General features: G+C 35.9%; 1 protein-coding gene across 2 annotated transcripts in view; it reads right to left on the reverse strand.

Annotated features, from left to right (window-relative positions):
- The window catches only part of EXPH5 (exophilin 5), a 117,345-nt gene that overhangs the window by 59,865 nt on the left and 42,290 nt on the right, over positions 1-15,190 (reverse strand). For both annotated transcript variants that reach the window (XR_012474364.1, XM_074216629.1), the window contains exons 2-3: positions 3,359-3,513; positions 3-165 (exon numbers count right to left, since the gene is read on the reverse strand). Coding sequence is in view for 1 of the 2 variants with exons in the window: in XM_074216629.1 (XP_074072730.1) it covers positions 3-165; positions 3,359-3,513 (318 nt within the window). In the remaining variant the exon portion in view is untranslated. The remainder of the gene's footprint in view (positions 1-2; positions 166-3,358; positions 3,514-15,190) is intronic.

A 15,190-nucleotide genomic window follows, 5' to 3' on the forward strand; every position in this document is an offset into this window, starting at 1 on the left:
ACCCTTGTTGTGATGGTGGCTGAGGCTCTATAATTGCTTTTTCTGATTTTCCAAAGGAGAATAGTGAAGCTAGAGATGACCGGAAGCCCAGGCGGCGAGCAGTAGAATGGGGATTGTTTCTATTTGGAAGATTTGAGGATCTTGACATGGGTAAATGGATAGAATCTAGCAGAAAACAGCATTGTAAGTGGTTAGTGATTCTTTAAAATATGGTCATGTATACATGCTGAACTTCAGTGGTCCATAATTTTATAGGTATGGGTACTCAACCTCCACACATGTAGATGGCAATCCCTCAAGACTTTAATCAATCCATTAACAAACAATTATTAACCATTTATTATGTGTTGGGGGAACAGAAATATAAAGAAATGCCAAGGACAGTCCAGTCCCCCAACTTAAGTTCAATGGATAAGACATATGTAAATGAACAATTTATAAGATATAGAAGGAAAGACTTTGTAAACTGGGGAACTAGCAAGACCTTCTGCAGAAGGTGATACCTGAACTGAGACTTATAGGAAATGAATGAAACTACGGGATGGACCAGAGCTGGAGGGGCCACAAAATTCATCACCCTGAAGACATCCTAGTGCTAAACATTTGTGAATTTAACCAGACTGGCCTTGTGTGGATAGATGTAGAGTCCATTGCAGGTCCTATACTCTAGGCCTTTTTAGTTTGATTGAACTTACCAGAACTTATGTTCCATTAGTATAACCTTTTGAGACTTTCCAATGGGGCTTTATTATGGGTAAATGCTAAACACCTCAAAGGAAAGAGACTCCTTCCCATATCTAGTAACTGACATGGGGCATACACAAGTAAAGGCCACAGGAACTGGAGGGCAACAAGATGCTTACCTTTAAGAGTTGGAAAGCCAATGATTCTACGGGAGGGAAAATCATCACACAGAGATGAGCCTCTTACAATCCCCCTATTTATCCATGGTTAATTGGATGGATGGATGGAAATGTTCATACAAAAAGAACCATAAAATTATAGGCATCATGACTACCTGCTGAAAATATTGGAGGATTTGGGATTAAGAGATGGGTGGGCCTAGATTACTTGAAAGCAGTCACTTCCGAATACAAAAATCTGATGACTTTCACTCTCTTCATAATAGGCAAGGGTCATTTTTCAATCCTAACTATCCATGCACAACTAAAAAATGGCAAGTAGAGGGTAAAACCCATCTATTGTCATATAAAAATTGTTTTAATGTTTCAATAAAATAGTAATAGATATTGTACCAAATAGAAATCTTTTAAAATTGTTATTTAGAACATAATCAACTTTTCATATAAAAAAATGCTTCAAATCTGACCTCAGACACTTAATAATTGCCTACCTATGTAACCTTGGGCAAGTCACTAAACTCCATTTCTTTAAATAAATAAAATTTTAGAAAAGCAAAAAAAAAATACAAAATGCAGGTAACCTCTAAGTTATCAGCTCTACTCTATATTTCAGTTTATCTCCTCTCCCTTCTTAGCTCTTAGCAATGTGACTTCTCACTGAAATGAACTTTTCTTCAAAGTTGTCCACAACTTTGTCTCTCTTCATATCCCCATTTTTGTAACCTCTCCTGCATTTGACACTGTTGACCACTCTCTTTTCATAGATATTCTTACTTCTCTGGATGTTCATGACTCTCTGTCTCCAGATTCTTCTTCTGCTTGTCTAACTGGCTCATATCTTTTAACTGTGGGTGTACCCCTAGGCTCTGTTTTGGGCCCCAGCCTCCTCTCTTCTTATCTAATCTCTTTTGGTGATCTCATTAGTTCTCATAGAGGCAGCTTGGTAATGAAATAGATTGAGAACTGGAGTTTAAATCTTACCTCCAACATTTCCTGACTTTGTGACTTTGGGCAAGTCACTTAACCTTTGTTTGCCTCAGTTTTCTTAACTGTATAATGGAGATAGAAATTGTACCTATCCCTTAGAATTATTGCCAGAATCAGATGAAGTAGTATGTCTTTTAAATTTTTTTAAAATTTTGAATATTTTATTTTTTCCCAATTACATGTAAAAAACAATTTTTAGTCTTTGTCTTTTCAGGATTTTGAGTTCCAAATTCTCAATTACTGTCCCTTCCCCCAATTGGGAAGGCACTTAATTTGATAAAGGTTATACATGTGTAATCATACAAAACATATGCAATTGTGTTCGTAAAGTCCTTAGCATAGAATCTAGCACACAGTAGGAGCTTAATTGATGCTTCACTTCTTCATGGGTTTAATGATTATTTCCATGCAAAATGACTCAGATCTATATACTCAATCCTATTCTCTTTCCTCAGCTTCAAACATTTGTCACCAATTACCTACTGGACATTAAAAACCTCTATATTCTATAAAAATCTCTCAATGTATCTAAAACAGAGCTAAATGACATCTGTGAGTAGGTTAATATGTGGAAATATTTATATGAAATCAGTTTAACTGAGAAAAAGCTCATTATGGTGTGAGTTTAATTTTAAAACCATAGTAATACCATATTCTTTGGGACATTTTTCCACATAGGAGTTGCAAATGTTATGAAAATAATGATGAATTTTTATAAAATTACTGTCATTATTTCTAAGAAATTGATATTAATAATTGACTAGAATCTGGAATCAGTATTGGACCTCAATCAAGAGTACAAGATAGAGTACAAGTACCATAAGGACTTGGTGTGAATTTGATAGACTCTAGTGATACTCTTACTGGAGACACTAGTGGAGCTGACTTCACATCTATTAATCCCTTTTTAGAATTTGTGGTTCTATAAAATTTTTGTAAAAAAAGGAAGTAAATTTTAATAAAATTGGAGTTTTGGTAAAACTGGAGTTAACCATTGAAGCTGCATGACATTGTACATGACTTTGTAGGTAGGATGATCTAGGTTCAAGTCCTGTCTATTTATACATTAGCTATATGATCAGGGACAAATTGTTTGATCTCTCCAAGGCTCAGTTTCTTCATTTATAATGAGGAGGAGTGAGAACCAAGACACATCATCAGAAATAGCATCCTCTTGCAGGTATCTTCCAACTATATCATGTTATTTCAATTCACACAATTGCTCCAATGACATTGTGGGAAAAAAATCACTCACTTATAAAATTAGAGGATTAGACTGTCTGGTTTCTAAGGTCCCTTCCAACTCAAGCTTCTATGATTTTTATCTGATCCTAATTGCCAATCTGCATTGGTGGAGGGAATTTCCATACTAGTAGTTTTCACTTTGGGAACTCCTAGTGAAATCACAGGTCTGGACCACCCTCCTCAGATTCCCTTTTCCTCCTTCAAAAAACAAAACAAAACAAGAACCTTCAGAGCTATAAAATGAAACTACACATATATCTCACCATTTTTTGTCTTCCTTAGCCTATATGTGAGTGGTTGTTTTAACATCTGGTTGACATCGGTGTCATTGCGAAACTTTTTTCTCTGGATTTCTTCAAACCATTCACCAGTCACTCCTTGGAGCCATCTAATATCTCTCTTTGTCTTCTGGAGTTTACTGAAATGAAATATAAGTGTACATGCATTTATTTAAGCAGTTTATACCAAGGTATCTTCTACCTCTAGAAAGTCATGCCTCTGTGTTGGAGATAAATTTATTGAATATATCTGCGTTATCAGTACTGCCTCTTACAACATCCATCTCATGCAGATTCTACTGTTTACCTCTCACTATACATAGGTTTCCACAGTGCTTTACCTGTTATCCTCATACATACAATCGAAAGCCTATTGGCTTTCCCAACAATCAAAATGAATGTCAAGGAAATGAGGGCAATCTTGATTGAGCAATGGGCTAACACCTGACCTAGTAGTGACATTAAAGGGCAGACTCCCAGAAACTGGAAAATTCTAGTTCCAACTTGTCCCAGAGAAAGCAAACATAATGGTAGCTTTGAAAATAGGAGAAGTTATTCAAATACTCAGGTTAAGCTTTATGCCCAAGTGAAGTTGATAAGATTTAGAATAAGATGGATTTTAGATATGATCTAGTACAACTCATCTTACAGATGAAGATAGAGAGCCATAAGAGGTTAAGCAATTTACCCAAGTGACACTGTTTATTACTATTTCTTTTTGGTTTTGTTCATTCTTTTTCAGTTGTTTCTGATTCTGTTTTTCTTAGCAAAGATACTTGGGTGGTTTGTCATTTCCTTCTCAGGCTCATTTTAGAAGTGAGGAAACTGCGAAAAAACAGTGTTAAATGTCACATAGCTAGTAAATGTCTGAGGTCAGGTTTGAACTCAGGAAGATGTCTTCTTAATTTCCAGATCAGTACTCTGTCCAATGTACTTCCCAAATGCTCGCAACAATATTTTATAAGTGTTAGCTATATACTGTTAAATTAAATAATTACTTTTCCTCATGTCCTATAACCCACATTTACTGAAGATCTAGAAAAGAAAGTTCTTGCCATCCAAGCCCCCACTAAATGATTCAAAATAAGAAAATGATATGATTCAGGGACAATGTTGGGGTATCTGCGATAGAGAATACCATCTATATCCAGAGAAAGAATTGTGGAATTTGAACAAAGACCAAAGACTTATCTTTAATTTATTTATTTTTTGTTTTTTTAAGGATTTTGCAAGGCAAATGGGGTTAAGTGGCTTGCCCAAGGCCACACAGCTAGGTAATTATTAAGTGTCTGAGGTCGGATTTGAACTCAGGTACTCCTAACTCCAGGACCGGTGCTCTATCCACAGAGCCACCTAGCCAGCCCCCTATTACCTTTAATTTAAAAAAATGACTCTTATTATATAATTGCTATCTCCTATATTTTTTTTTTCCTTAAGGATATGATTTATCTCTCAACACATTCAATTTAGATCAATGTATAGCATGGAAACCATGTAAAGACTAACAGACTGCCTTCTGTGGGGGGTTGAGGGAATCGAGATTGGAGGAAAACTGTAAAATTCAAAAAGTAAATAAAAACATTTTTAAAAAGAAAATGATATGATTTTATCAGCAGAGATATTACTAAAAAGGAATTGCCATCTGGTTTGCCTCTGCAATACAAAGGACCATGGAACCTTTCCATAGTCTGTTTGGATTTGCAATTGAAACCTTTCACATGTGTTATCTGGTAGACTGGAAACTTCCTGAGAACAGGGGTTCCCTTACTTTTCTTTCTGTATTTCCAGTGTGAAAAGGGTTTTCTGCACAGCAAGTGCTAAATAACATTTTATTCCTTCCTTTGAATCTTCTGATTTTTTTGTTTTTTTGTTTTGTTTTGTTTTTAGGGGTTTTTTTGCAAGATAAATGGGGTTAAGTGGCTTACCCAAGGCCACACAGCTAGGTAATTATTAAGTGTCTGAGACCAGATTTGAACACAGGTACTCCTGACTCCAGAATCTTTTGATTTCAAATTCTCTTTTTTTTTCACAGTAACATTGGATCAGCTTGTGATTTGAGGTGGCATGATATAGTGGAAGGATGCCTGCAAGAGGATGAGGTTTCTGATTATGAATCTTGCTTCTCACTCCTCATCAGAACCCTCTATACTAGAACAATGTCTACTTCTGGCTGGCCAGCTGGCGTAAAGAGCTCTTTCCCAAGCCTCCTTGTAAGAACAGTACCCAGGCCAACCTCCTCTTTTTTTTTTTTTTTTTTTCAGTTCCTACCCAGTACTCTCCTTTGGATTTCTCTGTCAAGCGCTCATACTGGCTACTTTTCTTTCCCCCGCTTTCAGCTTCCCTTTGTGTGTTGCCTTCTCCATTGGACTGTAAGCTCCTTGAGGATAGGGACTGTCTTTTCTTTTTCTTTTTTGTATCCCCACCAGTAGCCTGGAACATAATAATGTTTATTGATTGACTGATTGACTAGTACTATTCACTGAGATGTTTGTGACTTTTTCAGGGTCACACAGCAAGTTTTTGCAAAAGGTTGAATATCAAAATATCAGGTTTTTTTTAAAATGATTATTCCAGTTCTAAATCTCTACTCCTGGTCCTAGAAAGATTGTTTAGAAAAACTCAGGAGCTTAAGTGTCTCAAATTCCATCACTGAAGATTCAGTCCTTAGGTTTAAATATTGTCTTTCCCAATGACTATCTTTGAAAATAACTTGTTGTTCAACATTTTGAGGAGGTTCAAACATTTCATTAAATACCTAACTTAGTGTGACATACATAGTTTAACAGATGACCTACTTCTTGAAAAGAGGGCCCTGGGGTAGCCTGAGTGAACGATGTAGAGGATGGGGACAAGAAAGGCCATGAAAAGCCACCTGTGACAATTGTGAATCCATTGTGGCAAATGCTCATTAGGACACAATCACACCGGACTTGGGTCCTGCAGTTGTTTGGGGAAAGCCTGTCTGATAATTCAGCAGCTATTTGCCTTTCCTTTTAAGTCTCTGATGCTTCCACAAGGTGGAGAGAGGGTGGCAATGATCCAGTAGAGGTGAATGACATGGGCTTGGGATGGGTATGTAAGGCTTCCCCTTCCAGCCATGATACTGAGTCTGTCAACTCACTGCATAAAGTTGCTGGGCAAAGAGCCAGAGGTCATCTAGTCTAGACTTGCCAATCCTGTATGGCAGTTAAAAAAAATTAGGTTGCAAATAGTCTATTTTGCCTATGAAATATGCTTGATCCTGCCCACATATACCCGTGGCTCTAACCAGCTGATACCTAGCTAACTCATTCAGGGAGTTAGCTTCTTTGCTTCTCATAACAATCAACCACAAGCATTTACTAAATGCTTATTATATACAGAGCACTGCAATGACCAACTGAAGGTACAAAGAAAACACAAAAAATGTCCCTAACCCCCATGGCATTTTCATTCTAATGGCAAGATGAAATATGTTTGTATTTATGAACATATGCATGTGTGCATATATGTATATACATTTATATATATATAAATGCATCTGCATTTATATTTGATACTAGAGGTAGATCCATGTATACATATGTGTATATATATATATATGTGTATGTGTGTGTGTGTGTATGTATATACACATATGTGGATGTGTTGAGAAAAAATAAAGACAGAGAGAATAGATCTATGGTAATTTTAGAGAACTCTTCAACATTTACGGAAAGTGGGAAGGAAGCCTTGGGATTTTAAGAGGCAGTGGTGAGCAGGGAAAGGCATAGTGGATAGTCAATGTAAAGCACTGAGGTTGAAGATGGGTGAAAAACTGTCTTTTGTGATGACTAGCTAGTAGACTAGTATCCCTGGACCATAGAAGATGCAGGTGAGGAATAGTGTATAATTGGAAGGAATAATGTATAATTGGAAGGGGTCAGACTGTAAATGCTTCAAATAGTCACCTGAAGAATTTATATTTAATACTAGAGGCAATAACAGATTTCAAACTGAAGGACATCTGCTTTTAGCCAATAGAGGTAATTTCCAAGTTACAAATGTTAAAAATGCATAACTAATAATAGAGGAAATTTTCATAGCACTTTTAGAGAACTCAAAGTACTTTGCATATTTTGTCTCAAGTCTCACAACCATCCTGTGATAATATGTATTATCCTCATTATACAGAAATAATTTCAGAAGAGTTAAGTGATTGGCCCAGGGTCATACAATGTTAGGAAGGATTTGAATCTTCACTCTACCTCCAAACATGTATATTTACATATCACTCCCTCCATCCTCTCCCCATGCTTTCTCCTTGCTCATTCTGGATAACAGCAATATTGGTAACTGTCTCATATAGGTTGTTTTCCCCTATCATCTGTCTCTTCATCTCTGCTGTCAGGGGAATTGTAAATTATACATCATACATGTCCTTTTTCCTCTTTTAAAAACAAAACAAAACATTACCTTTCCTCTACTCTCAGATACATCCCTTTTAGCATGTCCAATTCCTGCTCAGCTCTCTTTGGGAAATCCTTCCCTCTTCCTTTCTCTCTCCTATGTGAGCATCTATCAATGTTCCAAAAAATAACCTCAATCATAAATAACTGGAAAAATGAATTTATTTTTTAAAGTATAAAAAATACTTGTGTTTCCTTGAGAAACATTATTCTCAAGGGACAGAAGAATTCTCAAGTAAAATTAAATAATAATCAGCCTCTAAATCCCTTGAAAATATTAGAACTTACGGGGCAGCTAGGTGGGGCAGGAGTCAGGAGGACCTGAATTCCAATCCTATCTCAGACACTTAATAATTACTTAGCTGTGTGACCTTTGGCAAGTCACTTAAACCAGTTGTCTTACAAAAACAAACAACCAAAAAAAGAAAATACTAGAACTTTCTTTAAATCTACTCAAGTCTTCTCCTTCCACCCTTATCCTCCTCTAGCTAAACTTGTATTTTTTGGGGAATCAGCATTTGAGATAGTTTTTAAATAAAAAAAACTCTTATTGTATCATTTTAATATTTTGCCTACTTTCCAGCATAACATTAGTATTATTTTCTACAGCATATTCTTTTTACAGCACACATTCAGTATTTCTATGATGTTGTAGATTAAATGAATGAATGCAAAAATATTTGCCAAAGCAAGACAAGTACCTATGCTCATGTGCCTACATTCCAATAAGGACAACCAGACCAATTGAGTTCATCAGGAAATCTCCATTTACAGCTGTAGAAATATATTCTAAATTTAATTAATTAATTTACAAGCCAGCATATAGGACACATTATCTTTGTGAATTGGGGTCCAGTTTGGTATAAATAATAAATATTTCTGTGGTGGCAGTTGTGCCATTTTTTAGTATCAGATGAAGAATTCATTTAAAACTCACTTCTATCATCATAAAGAATAATCATAAAGTATGATAAAAGGAGATTGTGAGTGAACTTTCGTTTATTTCAAAAAAGGTCTCTGGATTCATTAAAGAAAAAAAAATAATATTAACTTTTGGTGGGGGGGGAGATTCTGAGCTGATGATTCTATTGTATAGGGAACTTCCTGTATGGAATTCCCATCTTCCACTTATGAAGAACAGCAACTCATTGCCTGAGGCAATGAGAAATTACAGGATTCGTGCATTGTCACATAGTTAGAAAATGTCAGAGGCAAATATGAAGGCAGCTCTTCCTGACTCCATCACAATCTTGCTCTCATGCAAGCCAGTTTCTATGGTTAAGTGATTGCAACTAGGTCTCCATGGCATATATTAGAAAGTTAATATTTAACTTTGAGATAGGACCACTGAGAGAATTCATAGGAAAGGAATAAAATAAGTCAAAAGGAAAACGCAAGAGAAGCAAATTTAAATGAATCCAGCAGTTCAATTTAATTTCAATGGAATACTTAAAATAAAATAAAGGAAAAACTACAACCTCGTGGTTGAAAGGAATTTTCAAAGTTGAAACTCCCATCATCAATGAATATCAATGCTAGATCTACAACTTTAGAGAGTTGTGTGAGGACTGAAAAATTGAGTCCCCTGGATATCTCAATTTCAACATATCTAAGACAGCACTCATCTTTCTTCTAAATCACAGCCCTCTTCTAGACATTCCTGTCCCCTTCCAATCAGCTAGATTCGATGTCATCCTCAGCACTTTACTGGATTCCTCACTCTTAACCACTCCACACATACAAATAGCTGCCAGCTCTATCTCCATGATATCTCTGATGCTTATGTTCCCTCCTCTTGATTTGTGCCATCCCAGGACAGCATCTCATCACATCTCATTGCAATAATAGTCTCCCATTTGGTCTTTCCCTCTGTCATTCCATCCTCCATTGAATCATCAAAGAGCTTTCACTAAAACATAAGTTCAATTCTGTCACCTCCCTCCATCCATATTAAAAAACTCTAATGGATCCTTACTGCTTCTAGTATCACATATAACACCTGTGTTTAGTATTTAAAGTTCTTTACATCTGGCCCCTTCCTACCTCTCTAGTGTGTTTACAAATTATTCCCCTCCACATACTTTTCAATTCAGTCATCCATCCCCATGCCTGGAATATTCTCCTTCTTCCCTTCTTCCTCTTGAATCCCTGGATGCCTGAATCCATGGAAATCCCCTGACAGCTCAAGCATCACCTTTAAATGAAGTTTTTCCTGACTTTTCCCCAAACCCACTAGTGTGCTTCCTCCCCAATACACTGTATTATGTGTGTATGTGTATATTTACATATGAGCATATCTTCCCTCTGTGTATATTTGTATATTTACATATAAATGTATACATTACCTCTCTCTCTCTCTCTCTCTCTCTCTCTCTCTCTATATATATATATATATATATATATATATATATGTACTTATACTTACATTTTCTTCCCTGTTAGATTGTAAACTACTTGAGTGGAGGTACATCTGCCTTTTTATCCCTGTAGCTTAGCATACCTATCACATAGTTCAAGAAAATGGGCCTGTGATTTGGTTGATATAGAGAATTCCCAGCAGAAGAAATTCCTTTTGCCATTGTAGTATGGCACCTTGTTGGAAACTACTAGCTTTAGGCAGTAATTACCTTAGAATTTAGTGACTCAGGGTCATACAAATCAGATGTACTAAGGATGATATTTGAACCTAGGACCTCCTAGCTTCCAGGATGGCTATTTATTTATTATGCCATTCTACCTTAATAAATAGTAGTGGATTAATTGATTGAAGCAACTTATTCAGGGTTACATAAGCTATAAGTATCAAAAATGAGATGTAAAACTATTACTTATTCATTATGACCTGGTACATAAGTATTAAATATAAATAATTCAGTAAGCATTTATCACATATTTACTATAAACTGGAAAACATTGCATAATAAGTAGATAGAAATCTACACTGGGGTAATCTTCATCTTCCACGCAAAAGGAGACTTTCATTCAAGAAATTCTATGGACAGAGAGTTTTGAAAAGATGAGTTTCTCTCTGAAACTGAGGGATATAATTGTTTTTCAGAGAGAAAGGATTTTGTTTTTCCTAGTGAATAGGGTAGCAAAGGGAAAGTACAGTAACTGTACTTAAGTAATCAAAAAGTTCATACTTTAAGATTCCCTTATACTTAATATATATATACACACACACACACACACACACACACACACACACACATACATATATAAGCATAGTTTTTATACTTTTAACAGCTGACTGGGCTTCTTGGTTTAACAGAATGAATTTATTATACATTTTCTTTTACTAGTCTAAAACTACCTTAAAATATCACAATAGCTAAAACATTAACTCCAGGTAGAATGAGAGCCATGAATATAAAATAGGGATGCAGTTATGTGTGCTGTGTCTTAATTAGACTGTAAAATGTGATAAATGATGACTTAGCTCACACAGTAAGGTAAGAGCTAGATGCCAAAGTAGATAGAGTGCCAGGTCTAGAGAAAGGAAGACTCATTTTCCTGAGTTCAAATATATCCTCAGATACATCCTAGCTGTGTAAGCAAGTCATTTAACCCTCTTTACCTCAGTTTCCTCATCTATAAAATGAGCTAAAGAAGGAAATGACAAACCATTCCATATCTTTGCCAAGAAACCCCAAAATGGGGTCACAAAGAGTTGGACACAACTGAAACCTGGACTTAAAAGAATCTTAGATTCTCCATAAAAGCCTTTTAGAAGGGAGTAGGAGCCAAGTGCAGTTATTCCTATCTTTTATTTTTTTTATTTTATTTTTTTAGGTTTTTGGAAGGCAAAGGGGGGTTAAGTGGCTTGCCCAAGGCCACACAGTTAGGTAATTATTAAGTGTCTGAGACCGGATTTGAACCCAGGTACTCCTGACTCCAGGGCTGGTGCTTTATCCACTATGCCACCCCTTTTATTGGGGAGACTGGGTCTCAGGCTAAAGAGTTTTGAGATGCAGTAGGCTATACTAAAAGGGTATCTACACCAGATTCTAATATGGTACATTACTCTGGTAATCTCTTTAGAAGAGGGGGTAACTAGTTTTCCTAAGAAATGATGAACTGTCTCATGTTGAAAAATGGAGCAGATCAAAACTTCTATGCCACTTAGAGATGAACTTGGTCTGTGACTAGCCCTTGCATTTCCAACCTGAAAAAGTGGGTGGGGGGTCAGGGGAAGGGAAGAGAAGGAAAGGAGAGGGGAGAGGGGAGAAAAGAGAAGGGAGGAAAGGAGAGAAGAGGAGAAAGATTGGGAAGGAGAAGGGAAGGGGGAAAGAAATAAAGAAAAGAATGGAAGAAATAAAGAAGAAAGGAAAAAAGAAAGAAGTAGGAGTAAGAATAATTTCATATTTGAAGGTAAGAGACCTACCATGCAAATTTTATTTCATCCATAAACTCTGACAGTAAAGTGATAATTAGAAAAGGCAATATGGAAACCTTTTAAAAACATAGGACCATAGATCTTGATCTAAGTCATCTTGTCCATTCTCTTGTTTTACAGATGAAGAAACCAAGGCCCAAAGAGGTTAAGTTAATTTGCCCAATTTTCAAGGAGGACATTTTTTATCATGTCATAATAGTGCTAACAAACAGTTGCTCTGAAAATCTTCTGCAGGCATGCCTCCATCTTTTTTTTTTGTCCTTTTAGTTTTTGCAAGGCAATGGGGTTAAGTGGCTTGCCCAAGGCCACACGGCTAGGTAATTATTAAGTGTCTGAGGCCGGATTTGAACCCAGATACTCCTGACTCCAGGGCCTGTGCTCTATCCACTGTGCCACCCAGCTGCCCCAGCATGCTCCCATCTAATGGTGCCCTAGTTAAAGATTGTTTTGCAATCATATCATTAATATATTATGACCAAACTCCATAATAAGGTTATGCTACCTCACTTAAACAGAATTTGACTGAGATATAGATTATATAGCAAATGTCTAAGCTAGTTCTTAACACCTAGTAGCCCAAGGATGAGCCTTTGCTCCATTGCTCCATTGCTTTTTGCTTGTGCACAAATATTGTTATAGATTTAACCACACTGTAGAATGCTGTTTCACTTCATGAGTTTTTTTCTGGAACCAGTTAACAATGTTAGACAAGAATTCCTGAACTAAATCTCTCTCTGATAGTGATTTGTTTAATTTGGGTCAGGGAACCTTTCCTTTTAGTATGCTGGACATTAGATTCCAATCAAGGCAATCTGTAATAGAAAAGTTAACATTGTTATGCACTTTTTACTCAACAAACAATATGAAACCATCAATATCATCTATGTGAGCCTTTGAAATCTGTTATAATAATGGATCATTTTTGTATTATATTACTTTATAGATTGCTTTTGGGACATTATATAGGTTCCTTTAATGATTTCAATTTTCTTTGCTTGAAACAAAGGTTTTAAAAATTTAAATACCAAAGTTCCTCTTGTGATATCATATAGCTACATTTGACAAAACCTAAAGGGGAACAGAGAAGAGTTTGGTGTGTATGATGAGCACAATTATAAATGGGTAATTATATATTAGGCAAAGCTAAAGGACATTATCAAAAAAATATGTAACCAAAAAAGAAGGGTTTGACACATAGCAAGAACTAAGGATAACTGATAGAGAACCTGCATGCTCCAGGTGACCACAAAGCTACATCAACTAGGCCAGAGGCCACCAGGGAGTGACCTCAAGGGAGGTATAGCTTGAGACCTAACACCACACCCATCAAAGAACAATCAAGAGCTAGAGAAATTTTACCTTTTAAGGAAAAACTAGTTTAACCCATGTGGTAGAGTGAGGGGGAATCCTGGTAGATGGTGGTCCTATCATAACTTGCCATTTATATAGCTTTTTTTTTTCTTTTTTTTTTTAGGTTTTTGCAAGGCAAATGGGGTTAAGTGGCTTGCCCAAGGCCACACAGCTAGGTAATTATTAAGTGTCTGAGACCGGATTTGAACCCAGGTACTCCTGACTCCAGGGCTGGTGCTTTATCCACTACGCCACCTAGCCGCCCCCATTTATATAGCTTTTAAGGTATCTTGAAGTGCTTTATGTATTGACCACTTCATTTGATCATCACAAGGAGCCTATGATATAGGCAACATAAGTATTATTATTTTTGTTACAGTGATGTGGTATATTGAGTCTCAAGTTATGACATCCCTTCTTTACAGCTAATAAATATTGGAGCAAATGCAGATCCTTTGGTTCCAAGTTCAGTGACATTCCATTAGACTCTGTATATCTTTACTTGCATGTGCTGTGTCAAGGTGCTATGCATTTTTTTAATTCATAAGGGTATTTCCATTTTAAAACTTTTTTTTTTTTTTTTTTTTTTTGCAAGGCAGTGGGGTTAAGTGGCTTGCCCAAGGCCACACAGCTAGGTAATTATTAAGTGTCTGAGGCCAACTTTGAACTCAGGTACTCCTGACTCCAGGGTCGTGCTCTGTCTACTACTAGCCACCCCTATTTCCATTTTAATTATGCAAAATGAATGGAAAAATTAGTTCTTAGCTTCATTTAAATTTTTATTGCTGTGTTTTGTCTTTATATTACTATATTTCCTAATGTATCTCTCCTGCATTCTCTTGTAAGAAAGAATAAAAAAGGGAAAATACAGTTCAGCAAAGCATATTAAAAAAGTAGTGCTCCATATCCATTACTCCCTCGTCCAGATACACACCTTTACAAAAAAGTGGAAGGAGGTCTTTTCCTACACAACTTCTTTTTAGTTCAAGCTTGGTCATTAGAAATTTACAATGTTCAATTTTGATTTTGCTGTTGTTCTTCCCATTTGAGGACTTTTTCAAGTCCTTGAGTATATTGTTTTCCTGGATCTACTTATTTTACTTTGAATCAGTTCATCTCTTGCCATACTTCTTTGTATTCATTCTTTCTTATAGCACAGTCATATGAGTATTTGTTTAGCCATTCCCCAGTCTGTGGGCATCTTTGTTTCAAATTAATTTTTTTAACAAAAAAAGTTCTGGTGCATTTTTTAAGAATAATTATGAAAACTGTTAAGTTCAGTCTTTGTATCAAAATTGCAGAAAGAAGTCAATCAGAATTAAAATCAGATTCTAATTATCAGGCTAAACATACTGTCTAAAATATTTTCCCCCTCCCAGAATTGACCAAATATGGCTACTGCTATCCATAAAGGAAAGAAAATGTTTGAGTGATAACAGTTTAAATTTAATTCACTTTTTAGTTATTTTTTGAAAATTTGCATGCTGTAACCATAGCTATGTCTAGTTAAATGAATTCTCTTGCATTATCATTTAGTAAAACTTTGGCTAAATTTGGTGTATAAATATTAATAGCCTTTTTATAATAAGTATGCTTAATCATTTTCTAAAAGTTACCCCAATTAGTTTTTATTTGTTGACCAGA

The sequence above is a fragment of the Macrotis lagotis genome, chromosome 1, assembly GCF_037893015.1.
Source record: "Macrotis lagotis isolate mMagLag1 chromosome 1, bilby.v1.9.chrom.fasta, whole genome shotgun sequence".
NCBI classification, from domain to species: Eukaryota; Metazoa; Chordata; class Mammalia; order Peramelemorphia; family Peramelidae; genus Macrotis; species Macrotis lagotis.